Source organism: Phacochoerus africanus, chromosome 7 (genome assembly GCF_016906955.1).
Source record: "Phacochoerus africanus isolate WHEZ1 chromosome 7, ROS_Pafr_v1, whole genome shotgun sequence".
NCBI lineage: Eukaryota > Metazoa > Chordata > Mammalia > Artiodactyla > Suidae > Phacochoerus > Phacochoerus africanus.
The window spans coordinates 64,024,161-64,040,142 of NC_062550.1; the positions used below are offsets into that span (position 1 = coordinate 64,024,161).

General features: G+C 39.3%; 1 protein-coding gene across 1 annotated transcript in view; it reads left to right on the forward strand.

The window, feature by feature from the left end:
- LRP6 (LDL receptor related protein 6) overlaps positions 1-15,982 on the forward strand; it is a 165,089-nt gene that overhangs the window by 126,966 nt on the left and 22,141 nt on the right. Inside the window, exons 13-16 of the mRNA XM_047787527.1 lie at positions 3,239-3,441; positions 5,786-5,997; positions 7,130-7,320; positions 13,644-13,853. Of these exons, the coding sequence (XP_047643483.1) occupies positions 3,239-3,441; positions 5,786-5,997; positions 7,130-7,320; positions 13,644-13,853 (816 nt within the window). The remainder of the gene's footprint in view (positions 1-3,238; positions 3,442-5,785; positions 5,998-7,129; positions 7,321-13,643; positions 13,854-15,982) is intronic.

Sequence of the window (15,982 nt, forward strand, 5' to 3'; positions counted from 1 at the left end):
TGTTTTTTTTTTTTTTTTTTTAGTTTTTGGCTACCCTGCGGCATATGGAGTTCCCTGGTCAGGGATCAGATATGAGCCACATTTGCTATCTGTGCCATAGCTGTGGCAATGCTGAATCCTTTAACCCACTGTGCTGAGCTGGGGATCAAACCTGCATTCTGGCCATCAGTCCTGTTGTGACACAGCAGAAACTCCTGTTCGCTTATTCTTTTAATGAATTTTTACTGAACACCTACTGCATGCTGGTCATTATTTGAGCCAGTGGAGAATGTAGCACTGAATAAAATAGTCGTTAATCTCTGCTCTCCTGGAGCCTGCATTTCAGTGGGACAGATAACAAACCAAATAAGTAAACTGTATCATGAATTATATGGAGGTAAGTGTTAGGGAGAAATATTAAGAGTAAGAAAGAGTGGGGAGGAAGATTGCAGTGTTAAATAGGGTCGTCAGAGAGGTCCTGACTCTGAAAGTGACATTGTCTCAGGAACTGAAGGAGGTGAGGAAACGAGCTGTGGATGGATGTCTTTGAGAACACCTGTCAAGCAAGAGGGAATAGCAGATGCAGAGGCCCTAGAGGGGAGCATGTCTGGCAATTTGAGGAACATCTAGAAGGCCAGTATCCCTGAAACAGTGAATAAAAAGATTGAATCAGAGAGGAAACAGGAGACCAAATTGTGTAATCCCTTGTTCATTGCTGAAATGATTGGACTTTGTGCAAATAGGGAAAAGATGTCTCCTCTGGGCAGATGCTGCTGCACAGGTGGTTGACTTTGCTAATGAAGTGTGGACTGGACTTTAGTCCCTACTTGGTGCCTTTGGCACGATGCACAGATGGCACAGTCAGAGGTGGTTGACTTGGCCTTGTTGTTTATGCTGTTCTTTCACAAGAGGTAATACCTTCCTTTAAGCTTTGGGTGAACACTTTCGTCTTCAGAAGAGAGCTTAAATGTTCCCTGCTCCTTATACCTCATCCTCTTACTTTTGCATGTGGTTGTCTTCGTTGTGGGAATGCAAAAGCGAGACAACCCGATAGGACAGTTGTTAAAGCATTCTGCAGGAGATGAAGGAGTGGTGGTTAGAGGTTATATAAATTATAATGGATTTAGGCTTACAAAATTATACATTCTTTGTCACTTTAAGCACTGGATGACTTGTAAATAAGTCAAAACATCAGCTTCTTTGTAGAAATATTTAGCCAATTGGGATTGTTAATGTCATCCATAGACTTTCTGAAATAAGCATTTATTTGGAGCCATATTTGGCTTTGTCTTAACCTACATTTCTAGAATACCTAATTTGGATCTTATTAAAGGTAAAACTTGACTCAGAAAAAAGAAAAAAAAAAAAAGTACCCAGTAAAACATACTAGGAGCCAAATATATACTTGATTAGTTATTTCTTAAGAAGGAAAATCTGTCAGCTAAAACTATGGGGTCATTCTTCTAAGTTTCATTGTATGTCTTAGTATAAGTGGTGCCTGTTTTGCTGGAAACATACAATTCAGAACCCTTTTTCTTTTTTCCTGATTTACAGGAAAGTTGTGCTGCCAAAAAATAATTCTTAAAAAAAAAAAAAAAAAGATTGCAGGCTACTCTGTTGTGATGTGTGTTCTTACTACTTAAGGCATGGGTTCTGCTAAAATTGCTAAAAGCTGTTAAATTAGTGTGTTATGGACTTCAGATAATGGAGAGTTCCAGTGGGATCATTGGAATACTTTATAAATTTTCTAAACTAGCTATGGTAGCTAGTGAAGAACTTAAAGCAGAATTTCAGTGTTGTGAATACCAGATTTCTTTGTGAGAGCCAATGAGTTTCTTTGGGATTTAAGCCAGTGTACATATGGGTAAATGTAAAGTCAACCAGCAACCACAGATAATGGAGCTGGAGGTCCCATTGTGGCTTGACAGTAACAAACCTGACCAGGATCCATGAGGATGTGGGTTCGATCCCTGGCTCTGCTCAGTGGGTTGGGGATCTGGCATTGCCATGAGCTGTGGTGTAGGTCACAGACGGCCTGGAACTGGCTCTACTGTGGCTGTGGCGTAGGCCAGCAACTGCAGCTCTGATTCGACCCCTAGCCTGGGAGCTTTCCTAAGCCCTGGGTGTGGCCCTAAAAAGAAAAGGAAAATAATGGAGCTGGAAAGAATGAGGTCTGGGGGAATAAAGCAAGGAGTTCTGTCTTGGCCATTTATGTTTATTACCCTTAGAAGGACAAAATTCTACTGGATTTAGGTGGTGACTAAGCACTAAGAGAATTGTGGGACTCATTAATGTATATTTTAATGAAGATTTCAGTAGAACTCTCAGCTGCTATCCTTTTCTAGGTATTTTCCTACATTACAGATGACTGCATAGTAATCAGAGGCCTAGTCCCTGGGAAAGGAAAATATCTCAGTTGCATTTCCCCATTTCATAAATTCAGGGCATCAACTTAGTGTGTGAGGTTTACTGGCTCCTTCTCTTTGCAGTCATTACATACCCACAATGCAAAATAAAGCCCATATCTGCAACCCTTGACAATTTGTTTAATTCCTACTGATAGCAAGTTTATTACTGCTACTACTTATTATAATAATAAAGGCGTTATTTTTACTTGACATTCATATAATGCCTTGTAACTTATTTGTTGAGGTATAATTGACAAAATGCCTTACAATTTTCAAGGTATTTTCATGTATGTTATAAAGTGCTTATAGCAACTTAGTGAGCTGGGCAACTTAGCTATAACCTTTGGAGTTGAGTAGATTTTGACTCAGGGAGGATTAGGGCCTTAGTTAAGATCAAGTGACTGAATAGTGTGAGAGCTGAGACTAAAACCAGTCTTAAAAGTTTCTTCTTTGACCTATAGAGACTCAGGCTTTCTTCCACCCCTATGAAAAGGTGTAGGTTCTAGAGGAGTAAAGATTATTTACTTGGTAGATAGGAGAATTTTGTATATCTTTATCAAATGCTTCCTTACAATCAAGTCTCCTATGACACCACTGTGGACAAGACAGAAAAACAGGGTAAGTGGCTGTATTATGGGGTAAAATTCATAGCTGGTTTTGGTAACCAGAATGCCGATTAATATTACTCGAAGATAGTTTCTCAGAGCATTCCAGAGGGTTTTGTCTCAACCTTTTCTCTTCAGCGTATGTGTCAGTTTTGTGTGAGATATAGATAACAGGCTGTTCAAATGGCTGAGTGATACAGGACTTAGGTTAACTATGTTTCATATGTGCTTTTTTCTTTCTTTAAGCTCCAACTACTTTCCTGCTCTTCAGTCAAAAGAGTGCCATCAACCGCATGGTGATCGATGAACAGCAGAGCCCCGACATCATCCTTCCTATCCACAGTCTTCGGAATGTCCGGGCCATCGACTACGACCCCCTGGACAAGCAACTCTATTGGATTGATTCAAGGCAGAACATGATCCGAAAAGCCCAAGAAGATGGCAGCCAGGTAATTCAGGGCTCAACTCAAAATCCTTTTCTTCTGCCTAGTAGTCGGACTAACCAACCATCCTATTTTACTTAAATCTTGACTCTGTGTGTGTGTGTGTGTGTAGAACTGAAATTCTGAACCTAGCAGCTTTTTTTTCTCTTAATGCTCTTTGAGTAAACAATTGTGTGATAATGCTGTTGGAATGATTGTATTGTATTAAAATAACGTATATACTCATATATTACTATGACTTTGTTGGTGCTGCCTGTATCCATTTATGTACTTTTTTTTTTTTTTAATGATCCCATTTACATGAAATGTTGGTAGCTTTGAAATCAAATAAACCCTTGGTTCTGATCTCAGCTCTGTCACTAACTAGGATTCTTATGAACTTTTTAGCTTAAAGGAATGTAAAGCACATATTCGTATTACATAGTTGGAGCTCAATAAATTATAGTTCAGTTACCAGTTAACTATTATTTAAAAGGTTAACAAAAAAAAGAAAAGGAGTTCCTGTCATGGCACAGTGGAAAAGAATCCAACTATGAACCATGGAGTTGCAGGTTTGATCCCTGGCCTCGGCTCAGTGGACTGAGGTTCTGGTGTTTCTGTGAGCTGTGGTGTCAGTTGCAGACGAGGCTCAGATCCTGCATTGCTGTAGCTGTGGCGTAGGCCAGCAGCTGTAGCTCAGATTTGACTCCTAGCCTGGGAGACTCCATATGCCATGGGTACAGCCCTAAAAAAAAAAGCAAAATAGATAAATAAAAGGTTCAGAGGATGGGAAACATACAACACAATCTGAATAAAATTGAAAACATCTAAGATATGTTATTATTAATCCAGTTTTTTATTTGTTTTGGTAAATAATATTTGGTGACTATGGGATGAGAATGAAAATATTGTCAACACATATTATCTGTGCTTACATTCTAATCATAGTTTACATATCACTGTCCACAATTCTTCACTTTCTGTGTTTAAGCTGTGTTAGACCAGGATTACTATAAATAATTATTTGTCATCTTCCTTATAACATTAATGTTAAGTTGGATTTTTTTTAAAGTTGGATTTTGAATGTATTAATATTTAGGGGAGATTAGATTGCTAATTTTTATGTTTTATCTGACAAAGAAGAGTATTTAGGGCTGCTGAGATTATTTAGGGATATAGTTATAGAAGTATATCTCAGATGCACTTTATACCATGTAGGCCAGGACTTATAGACTGGTAACTAGTTGATAGAATTTCTGTTGTCGTGCAGCCAAGGACAGCAGATGAGTGAGAGAACTTCATTAAAGGGTGTTACTGCAGAGATGCCAACTAAAAAAAATACATAATCTATTCAGATAGAACAGGACAGAGCCTCTCTTTTTACTTGGCTTTGTTAGAAAGAGGTTTTTTTTTTTGGTGGATTTGAAGATAGAGGAAAACATGATTGATAGATAATGATTGGTAGCTGTGACAGATTCCTTTTATTTCCAGAGCAGAATTTCTCAACTTCCATACGCTTTTGGCTGGATAATTCTTTGTCGTGGAAGGCTGACCTAACCTGTACATTGTAGGATGTAGGACCCACTACAAGCCAGTTATACCCCATTGGTGTGACAGTCAAAAGTACCTCCAAATATTGACCACTGCCTCTGGTTGAGGGGTTTGCAAATGCAGAATCGCCCCTTGTTGAACACCACTGCTTTAGAGAGATTTCTGGAGTATGGTTCTAGCCACAGTTGTCTGTAGTTTACAGGAGACAGCTGTCCCCTTCTCATTTTCATCTCTAATCAGTGCACTGTCAGGTTCTTAGAGCAACTCATTAATACTGCCTGAGCTTTCTCTTCTGCTTCATGTTGTAATAACCAAAGGGAACATTTGAAATGCCTGTACAAAGAAGGACATCACCCATTAAAAAATGTTTCGGGAGTTCCCGTCGTGGCGCAGTGGTTAACGACTCCGACTAGGAACCATGAGGGTGCGGGTTTGGTCCCTGGCCTTGCTCAGTGGGTTAAGGACCCGGTGTTGCCGTGAGCTGTGCTGTGGGTCGCAGACACGGCTCGGATCCCGCGTTGCTGTGGCTCTGGCGTAGGCCGGTGGCTACAGCTCCGATTCAACCCCTAGCCTGGGAACCTCCATATGCCGCGGGAGCGGCCCAAGAAGTAGCAACAACAAAGACAAAAAGACAAAATAAATAAATAAATAAATAATTAAAAAAAAATAAAAATAAAAAATGTTTCGCTGAGAATGTCCGTGAGACTTGAGAGTTTCTTCTCAGGTGTGTGACCACCTAAGTGTAGGATTATGAGTGATCTCCTCAGGTCTCTCTGGCCTGTAGCCTAATTTTCTGTGTGTGTTTATTTTCTCTCCCTAGGGCTTTACTGTGGTGGTGAGCTCAGTTCCCAATCAGAACCTAGAAATACAGCCCTATGACCTCAGCATTGATATTTATAGCCGCTACATCTATTGGACTTGCGAGGCCACCAATGTCATTAACGTAACAAGATTAGATGGGAGATCAATTGGAGTGGTGCTAAAAGGCGAGCAAGACAGACCTCGCGCCATCGTGGTAAACCCAGAGAAAGGGTATGTTGCTGAAGTGGCATCTGAAATCTTTGCCAGCCTTCCTTTTCAGCCCATTTACTTCTTGCTTTCTCTGATTTTACTGCCTAGAGTTTCCTTCCTTAGTCACTGTTGCTTCCTTAGTCACTGTTCTAATTTCTACCCATACCTCTAGGACTGTTTGAACTGTAAATCTGCAAAGTTTTCCTTAATCTGCTCCACCTCCAGCCAGATGTGACTTTCTTGTCTCTCAAATACCCACCACTCTTTTTTATTTTTTAATTTTTCTTAAAGGGCTTTATCCTTGGTATGTGAAAGTTTCCAGACTAGGGGTCGAATCCGAGCTATAGCTGCTGGCCTACGCCACAGCCCCAGTAACACAGGATCCGAGCCACATCTGGGCCTTACAGTACAGCTTATAGCAGCGGTAGATCCTCAACCCACTGACTGATGCCAGGGATTGAACCTGCATCCTCATGGATACTAGTTGGGTTTGTTTCCCTCTGTGCCACAATGGGAACTCCCATCTGTGACTCTTTAGTTAAGCTTAGTTCTTTCTTATTTATCTTCTACTTAGTGATTTTCAGTCATATTTTCTACTGGACTTTAGGTTTCTTTATGACAAGAACTAATAGATCTTCTTTCATTTAATACAGAACTTTGCACTTAATAAATAGTACTTGAATCTGAATGAATGATAAGGAATTCAGCAGGGAATGTAGCTTATTTACTTCAAAGAGTTACAGAAGTTAAATATGAGAAATGATTCAGGTAGGACTTATTTTCAGTTATGAAATGGACTAATTTGAAAAGAAGTTTAAATTTTTTTGTCCAGATCTCTCTGCTTATTGTTTTATTTAGTTTATTATATTGTATTTTTCCAAAAACATAAGTGTACCTGTGTCTAACACTTTGTTTTATTAATCTGTGGAAGTCCCTAAGAATTTCTGTGTACCCTTTGTTACTATTATTGAAATTAATGAATATATCCCATGGCCTTTTAAAAAATATGTTCTACATATTTTTTAAATATCTTATAAATATTTTTAAATAAGATTTTAAAATAGTCTATCTTTTTTGTTTCTTAATCAGGAATATTCTCATTTTGTGTGGTTTCTTATCTTGGTAAACTTATAGTTCCCTCTTTTCTCTTCAGGTATATGTATTTTACCAATCTTCAGGAAAGATCTCCCAAAATTGAACGAGCTGCTTTAGATGGAACAGAACGGGAGGTCCTCTTTTTCAGTGGCTTAAGTAAACCAATTGCTTTAGCTCTTGATAGCAGATTGGGCAAACTCTTTTGGGCTGATTCAGATCTCCGGCGGATTGAAAGCAGTGATCTCTCAGGTACCTAAGAAATGTGCTTCCTTATTTTGATGCAAGTTATTCAGATGATGCATCAGTGGCATTTGTATTTTCCTTCTCTTATTTATTTACTTATTTTTGTCTTTTTGCCATTTCTTGGGCCGCTTCCACAGCATATGGAGGTTCCCAGGCTAGGGGTTGAATTGGAGCCGTAGCCACCAGGCTACACCACAGCTCACGGCAACACCGGATCCTTAACCCACTGAGCAAGGCCAGGGATCGAACCCGTAACCTCATGGTTCTTAGTCGGATTCGTTAACCACTGAGCCACGATGGGAACTCCTCTTGTATTATTTTTGTACACATTTCTTTACAGTTTTATTCATTAAAAGCATCAAGTTGTTGGGAAGCACTTTTTCTTTAATCATCAACATGATTACTTCCTCTGTTATCTAACAACCTGCCAATTTTCTTGATTTGGCTCTGTAAATAATACATTTCTTTCCTTTTAACTGCACATTTTTTTTATTTATATATTTAAAAATTTTTTTAGCCTGCACCTGTGGCATGCAGAAATTCCTGGGCCAGGGATCCAACATGCACTACAGCAGTGACCTGAGCAGTAACTATGTCAGATCCTTAACTGCTAGGTCACCAGGCAACTTCTGTAAATAATATATTTCTGATGCATCTCTTCTCCTTTTCTAATTCTGCTCTACTTTGTGTTCTCATCATTTCTGGCCTGAATTCTAGCCTATGATTAGTTCGTTCCCTGCGGATTTTTCTGCCCTGAAAGTTTACACACTGTTCCTAAATTAATCTTCTGAAGCATGATTTATAATCATGTTACGCTATATTAAAAACATCCTTCGTGGAGTTCCCGTCGTGGCTCAGCAGAAATGAATCTCACTAGCATCCATGAGGACACAGGTTTTATCCCTGGCCTCGATCAGTGGGTTAAGGATCCGGCATTGCCTTGAGCTGCGGTGTAGGTTCCAAATGCAGCATGGATCCTGCATTGCTGTGGCTGTGGTGTAGACCAGCAGCTACAGCTCCAGTTCGACCCCAGCCTGGGAACCTCCATATGCTGTGAGTGTTGTCCTAAAGAGAACAACAACAAAATGAAATAAAATGAAAACACCCTTCATAGAGTTCCTGATGTGGCTTAGCAGGTAACGAATTCGACTAGTATCCATGAGGATGTGGGTTTAATCCCTGGCCTCACTCAATGGGTTAAGGATTGGGCATTGCCGTGAGCTATAGTATAGGTTGCAGACAGTTTGGATCCCATGTTGCTGTGGCTGTGGCCTAGGCCAGCAACTATAGCTCCAATTTGACCCTTAGGTGGCCCTAAAAAAAAACCCAAAAACCCACGCACCCTTCAGGGTACAGGGTGGTCTCATGATCCAAAGGAAAAAGTGTCTGGTTGAATTCTTAAGTTGGTATCCACCTTCACAAGCTCATCGTCAAACTCAGCTCAAATGATCTTAATGTTCCTGGTGAGTTTTAACCAAATTAAATATTTGTTGGTCTTCAGATGTAATTTTACTTTCTCTTCTCTCTGAGTCCTCTGTTTGCAATCATAGTTTCTCCTCTAATCCCAATTTCTGAAGTCCAAATACTCTGTGTGGCCTCACTAGTAATCAGGAAAATGAAGTTAAAATAATACACTACTCATATCCATCAGAGTCATAAAATATGAAGCTAATTATACCCAGCATTGGCCAGAATGGTAGAAAATGACATGCTGTCATGCACTTTTTTAAAAGAAGAAATTGATAGAACTTTTTGGAGGGCAATTTGCCATCAAATTTCCCTTTCCAGATAGCTGTCTTATAGAAATACTGAACCAGTTGTACATGGGTATTTGCTGAGCATTATTTCTAATAGTCTATCACAAAGAAATACATTCTGGTATTTCAAGTGTATGGAATATTATGGTCATTCAGACAAATGAGGTATACATCTGTGAATACTGATGGAAGGATGATTTTTTTTTTTCTTTTTTGGCTGCTCCATGGCATACAGAGTTCCCAGGCCAGGGATCAGATCTGGGCCACAGTTGCGAAATTATACCCCAGCTGCAGCAACGCTGGATCCTTTAACCCACTGCGCTGGGCTAAGAATTAAACCTGTATCCTGGTGCTGCTGAGATGCCACCCATCCCATTGTGCCACAGCAGGAATTCCAGGATGGTTTTTTTAAAAATGAGTAATAATGTTTATTAGGATTAAGGTTTTTTTAAATTTAAAGTCCTCTCTCTGTGGAGTTCCCGTCGTGGCGCAGTGGTTAACGAATCTGACTAGGAACCATGAGGTTGCAGGTTCGATCCCTGCCCTTGCTCAGTGGGTTAAGGATCCGGCGTTGCCGTGAGCTGTGGTGTAGGTTGCAGACGTGGCTCAGATCCCGCGTTGCTGTGGCTCTGGCGTAGGCTGGCAGCTACAGCTCCGATTCGACCCCTAGCCTGGGAACCTCCATATGCTGTAGGAGCGGCCCAAGAAATGGCAAAAAGACAAAATTTTAAAAAATAAAAAAATAAAAATAAAGTCCTCTCTCTGTATAAACACACACACGCAGACACACACACACACTCACAGTATATACTGACACTTTGCCTCCAAAAATGTATATACTCTATATACACACATACATATACAGACACATATAATATGTATATGTATGTGGAGTTCCCACTGTGGGTTAAGGATCAGCATTGTCTCTGCAGTAGCTCGGGTCACTGCTGAGGTGTGAGTGTGATCCCTGCCCTGGTGCAGTGAGTTAAAGGTCTGGTGCTGCTGTAGCTGTGGTATAAACCACACTTGTGGCTTGGATTCAGTCCCTGGCCCAGGAACCTCCATATGCCATGGGTGTGGTCATTTAAAAGAAATAAAGAAACAAATGTATATATGTTTGTATATTAGTTGAGAAATATGCAAACAAATATACTTGAGAAAAGGCTGGAAAGTTATCATACTAATATGTTGAGTACTTATTTTGTATCATTTTAATCTTTACATGTTATAATAATGTATTTGGTATTTGATGCTTGTGAATGCTAGTGGTAAAGAGTATTCTCCATTTTTAAAATTTTGTCTTCTGTTTGTGGCTGGAATGTAGAAATACAGTGTCCCTTCTTCCCCCATTCTGGTATATTGAACTTGTTCCCAGGGCTCTTACTAAACTAGAAATTTATGTTATACGAGTTGCCATCGTGGCTCAGCAGTTAGTGAACCTGACTAGCATCCGTGAGGATGCAGGTTGAATCCCTGGCCTTGCTCAGTGCATTAAAGATCCAGCTTTGCTGTGAGCTGTGGTGCAGGTTGCAGATGCAACTCGGATCCCGCATTGCCGTGGCTGTGGTGTAGGCCGGTGGCTCCAGTTCCAATTGGATTTCTAGCCTGGAAACCTCCATATGCCATGAGTGTGGCCCTAAAAGACAAAAAGACAAAAAAAAAAAAACTAGATTTTTCTGTTATAGAATCATTTGTCTACAAAGATTGTATTTTTCAGTTCCCTTTCCTTGTTGCCTTATTACACTGATTGGGATCTTCAGTATAATATTGAATAGAAAGATAGAATCCTTTTTCATTTCATTTTTATTTCATTTTATTTGTGTTTTTTCATGATTTGAAGGAAAGCGTTCAATACTTCATGATTAGGTTTTCTGTATGCCAAGGTTTTTCTGTAGATAGCTTTAAAAAATCAGATTAAAGAAATTCTCTCTCTTTTTTTTTTTTTTGTCTTTTTAGGGCTGCACCCGTGGCCTATGGGGGTTCCCAGGCTATGGGTCAAATCCGAGCTGTAGCCGCTGGCCTATACCACAGCCATGGCAACGCCGATCCATGCCACATCTGCACCCTATACCACAGCTCATGGCAATGCTGGATTCGTAACTCACTGAGCGAGGCCAAGGATCGAACCTATGTGCTCATTGAGGATGCCAGTCAGATTTGTTTCTGCTGAGCCATGATGGGAACTCCTAAAGATGTTCTCTCTGTTCCTAGTGTTCTAGAATGAATCAAATGACTCAAACGAATCAAACTTGGCATGATACATTGTCCTTTTTATATAATGCTGGATTTGGTTTGCTAATGTTTTACTTAACATGTTTATATCTGTGTTCGTGAGAAAGATTAAAGATTACCCCTAATTTTCCTTTCTTATAACATGTATTTGTTAGAGTTTTGCCATCAAGGTTACGTTGGCCTCATAAAAAGAAATGATTCCTTTTTTTACCATTTTCTGAAAAAGGTTAGTGTAACATTGATAGGTTTTTGTTTTCCCCTTTCTTATATGTTCACAGGTAATCATACACATTTATCATGGATCTCATTCTGCTTAGTATTTTTAGCCTCCCACAGAGCCTTTTATACTGGACTGCATTTAGTATATGTTTAGTTTGTTGCATAAATAAGCACGTCTTTTTATTCAAAGCATGACTTTCCATCATCAGCAGTGAATTCATATTTCCCATCAGAGTAGGTCAGCAGATCTGGGGTTCAGCAGCAACACTGTTAACCTCTTCATTTTTTCCAGTTGTCCAGTTGAGGTCATCCTTCCATGACCACCAACTAATCTTTTTAAATCATTCCTACTGTTTTAAATTCAATTTTAGTGTTTATCAAAGTAACACATGTAAATACAGAAATCAAATAGTTCTACTTGGCTTATAACAAAAACAAGTATACTGCTCTACTCCTTCCTACTCTTAATTCCTTCTCTCAGAAGCATCTCTGATGGTTTAAAACTGCTTTAAATTCGTAATTATTTGCTATGTGTGGCTGGTTATGATAATATTACCATCAGCTCCGTTTCCTTCTATAGCTTTTTTCTCCCTGAAATTAATCGTCTCATGTAAATATCATTTCAATAAATGCAGATGCATCAAGCAATCTGTTTTTTTTCTTATGCTTTTTAGGGCCACACCTTCTATGCATATAGAAGTTCCCAGGCTAGAGGTTGAATAAGAGCTGCAGCTGCTGGCCCAAACCATAGCCACAGCAACGCCGGATACCCAGCCCACTGAGTGAGGCCAGGGATCGAACCCACATCCTCATGGATACTAGTCAGATTTGTTTCCCCTGCTCCACAGGGGGAACTCCTCCCCCCCCCTTTTTAATTGAAGACGTACTTCCTGAATTTCTTTATCGTCTTGCTCCAGTCCGGATTTGCTTGCTTTCTAGGCCAATTTCCTTTTACTGTTATCCTGGGAATGTACTTGCCAGTCTCCTGGGTGCTGAACCTGCTCTTTCCCAGATTCCATTTCTTTGGTTAATTCCTTTTTCATGGTAGAACACATTCTCTATTAGCTTCTTGAAAAGAGGCTCAAAGGAGGTTAAATTTCTTAATCTGTTGCCTCTCTTTTCCAACTTGTAAATTGCATACCGTTTCTCTGCTCTTTTGTCCTCTTTGTCCTTATGGGTTCATGTCTTCATTTTTGACCATCATTTGAGTAGACTTGAATTTAACCCCCCCCCCCCATGGATCTGATGTTGACTCAGGCAATGGCTTCTCATCTGCAGTGTCTCCCCCCTTTTCTCCATTTATTAAAATTTAGCTTTATGCTCACCCCTTTCCTGGAACTTTTCCTGATATTTCCAAAGTGTTAAGCTAATGTCTTTCTTTGATTGAACTCATCAAGAACCATGAAAAAGTTTTATAGACATTTGAAGGACTATTCAGAGGAATAGAGAAGGAATGAATGTATTTGTTCTTTTTGAAAGAGGGAGAAGCAGTGGGGGTGGGAGGGGGCAAACACACAGAGTCAGCACACCGTGAGAAAGAACTTTCAGTTCAGCAGTAGAATAGGTTGCCTCTTTAGAGTCTGGGGTGTTATAAAAAGAACTCTTTATTTCGAAATGAAGCTTGAACCAGGTAACCTTTGAGTAATTTTTTTCTGTGTTCTGTGTGTGAGGGTGTTGATCACAGATACTTTGTGTGTACTAAGCAAGTGGGGGAGGCCAAAAACCCAGAGTTCTCAGCAACCCTGCCCCATTTCATCCAGAGAAGTACTGTTTTTAATATGTCTTGTATGTTAGAGAGTTTTCATTAAAATTTACTTTGAAAAATGAATTGTGCTTTAAAATTTTTTTGAAAATTAAGTTCTTTTCTAATTTCTGTGAACTGAAGATTTACTATGTATTGGACACTTACTTGCTCTTCATTGCACATGAATGTCTAGTCTGTTACTCATTTTCTAGTGTGTATGTATCTTTTCTTAGAATGAGTTTTAAGTTTTCTGGTAGAGAACTTATCATATTTTCCTACTCTGTACTTTTAGAATCTAACTGGTTTCTAATAAATAGCTGTTGATGTATGACCTGACCCATAATAAAACATTTCTGTTGAATGTTCTCCTTTCCAAGGTGCCAATCGGATAGTATTAGAAGACTCCAATATCTTGCAGCCTGTGGGACTGACTGTGTTTGAAAATTGGCTATATTGGATTGATAAACAGCAGCAGATGATTGAAAAAATTGACATGACAGGTCGAGAGGGTAGAACCAAAGTCCAGGCTCGAATTGCCCAGCTTAGTGACATTCATGCAGTAAAGGAACTGAATCTTCAGGAATACAGTAAGCGCTGATGGTTTCTGAATTGCAAGTTCCCATGTTTGTTGCAAGAAAAAAGATAAAATTAAGATGTTGTTTTGTGTCTTCTTCCCTCATTTAAGACTTTCATGAACTTTTAGTTTTGCCACTTTTAAAAACTCTTCATGTTTTTAAAGCCTTATGTTTACCTGGGACCTCTTTGATATTAAACATCTTTTCCCTGTAAAACAGCAGTGGGGAAAAAGAATGTTCTTGCTTATTTTCAAAAATTTCCCCAGGTGCAAAAAGGACTCTGCTTGTCATGTCTCCTCTTCTTCCTCATCTCCTTTAAGAATATTGGTGTAAAGCATATATTTCTTTTGTTGTGTGTATGCCCCCGTGGTTTCAACAAAAGCAAAAATTATGCTTATATAATGATGAATATAATTATCATGGAAATAAACATATTCTTAAGCAGAAGCAAAACAAACTAAAAATTAGTGTGTATGCTTCTACTAGTCATCTTCGCCTAGTTACTATCTGTTAATGTAATACTATTAACTCCTGTTAATATGTATTTGTCATCAGATGTACCTTCATAGCAATCAGTACTGTAGGTCTTACATGATTATATCAGGAATGAAAATTTTAAGTGGAGGACTAATGAGAAAACTATTGAAACTCCATAACTTCATGGCACAGTGCTTTCAGAACAGATATGAGGAGTTCCCGTCGTGACTCAGTGGTTGACGAATCCAACTAGGAGCCATGGGGTTGCGGGTTCGATCCCTGGCCTTGCTCAGTGGGTTAAGGATCCAGTGTTGCTGTGAGCTGTGGTGTGTGTTGCAGACGCGGCTCGAATCCTGCATTGCTGTGGCTCTGGCGTAGGCTAGTGGCTACAGCTCCCATTAGACTCCCTAGCCTGGGAACCTCCATATGCCGCAGGAGCAGCCCTGGAAAAGGCAAAAAGACAAAAACAAAGCAACAACAACAAAAAAACAAATATGGAAGGAGGACAGACAGAGTTCCTCTTGTGGCTCAGTAGGTTAAGGACTCTGTGTTGTCTCAGTGAGGATACAGGTTCGATCCCTGGTCTCTCTCAGCAGATTAAGGATCCACTGTTGCCACAAGCTGTGATCTAAGTCACAGATGCAGCTTGGATCTGGTGTTGCCGTGGCAGTGGAGTAGGCCTGCAGCTACAGCTCCAATTGAACCCCTAGCCTGGCACTTCCATTTGCTGTAGGTGTGGCAGTTAAAAAAAAAAAGGAAGATAGAGAAATGGGAGTATCATAGCTTGTTCAAGTCTTCATTGTGTTGTTACTGTTCTGAACTTAGAAATTAAATTAGAGGTATTTGGATTTAGAAACTTAGAATTGCTGTCATTCTTTGTTAGACATGTAGTTCATGCTAAACATTTAATAGAAATAAGGTAGAGATGATAAAATGGCTAAGTTATTTAATCAGCTGTGATAGGAATATTTTATTGGAGAAAATCTTAATGGAGGTTTTCAGAATTTCGGGGAATATCTTTTTTAATAATTTAGCATTTAAACGTGGTTTAATTTTCCAATTTTTAATAACGAAAATGGGAGTATTGTTTATCAAAAATGTCTTAGAATTAAAAGGTCGAGAAACACTGCTCTGTAGGTTATACGTTCTAATCTAAGGACTGCTGTCTATTTGAGGACATCTGTGTAATACCACACACCTGCTCATTTGTAGATAGCTGACTCCCTCAATCTCATCAGCATACACTGAGGCGGGACTGATGTGTTACTGAGAAAAGACTCAGGTAGTAAATGAGTGGCTATGTTAGATGTTGGCATTCCGTGACGACAGCACTCAAGTTGCTTTTGACACAAGCTAAGTAGAAAAGTCAAAGCAAGGATTTCATTAAATATAACTTAACAGACAGACTTTGAAATGATCCTGACAGTGTATTTATTTAATTTAACCCAAATATAAGGAAATTAAACATTTACAACATTGCAAGTTCTTTTGCAATTGACTGAACAAATAATTTTGATTGAGTGGTTGAGTTCATGTGAACTTAAATTTTTTTCTTCTAACAACTCTTATTTTAAGTGGATTCTTCATTAGAATATACTTTTGGGGTACAGTCATATTATCTCTCTCTGTAGAATTTCTGAGTCAAAAATCTTTAGAAGTTTTTT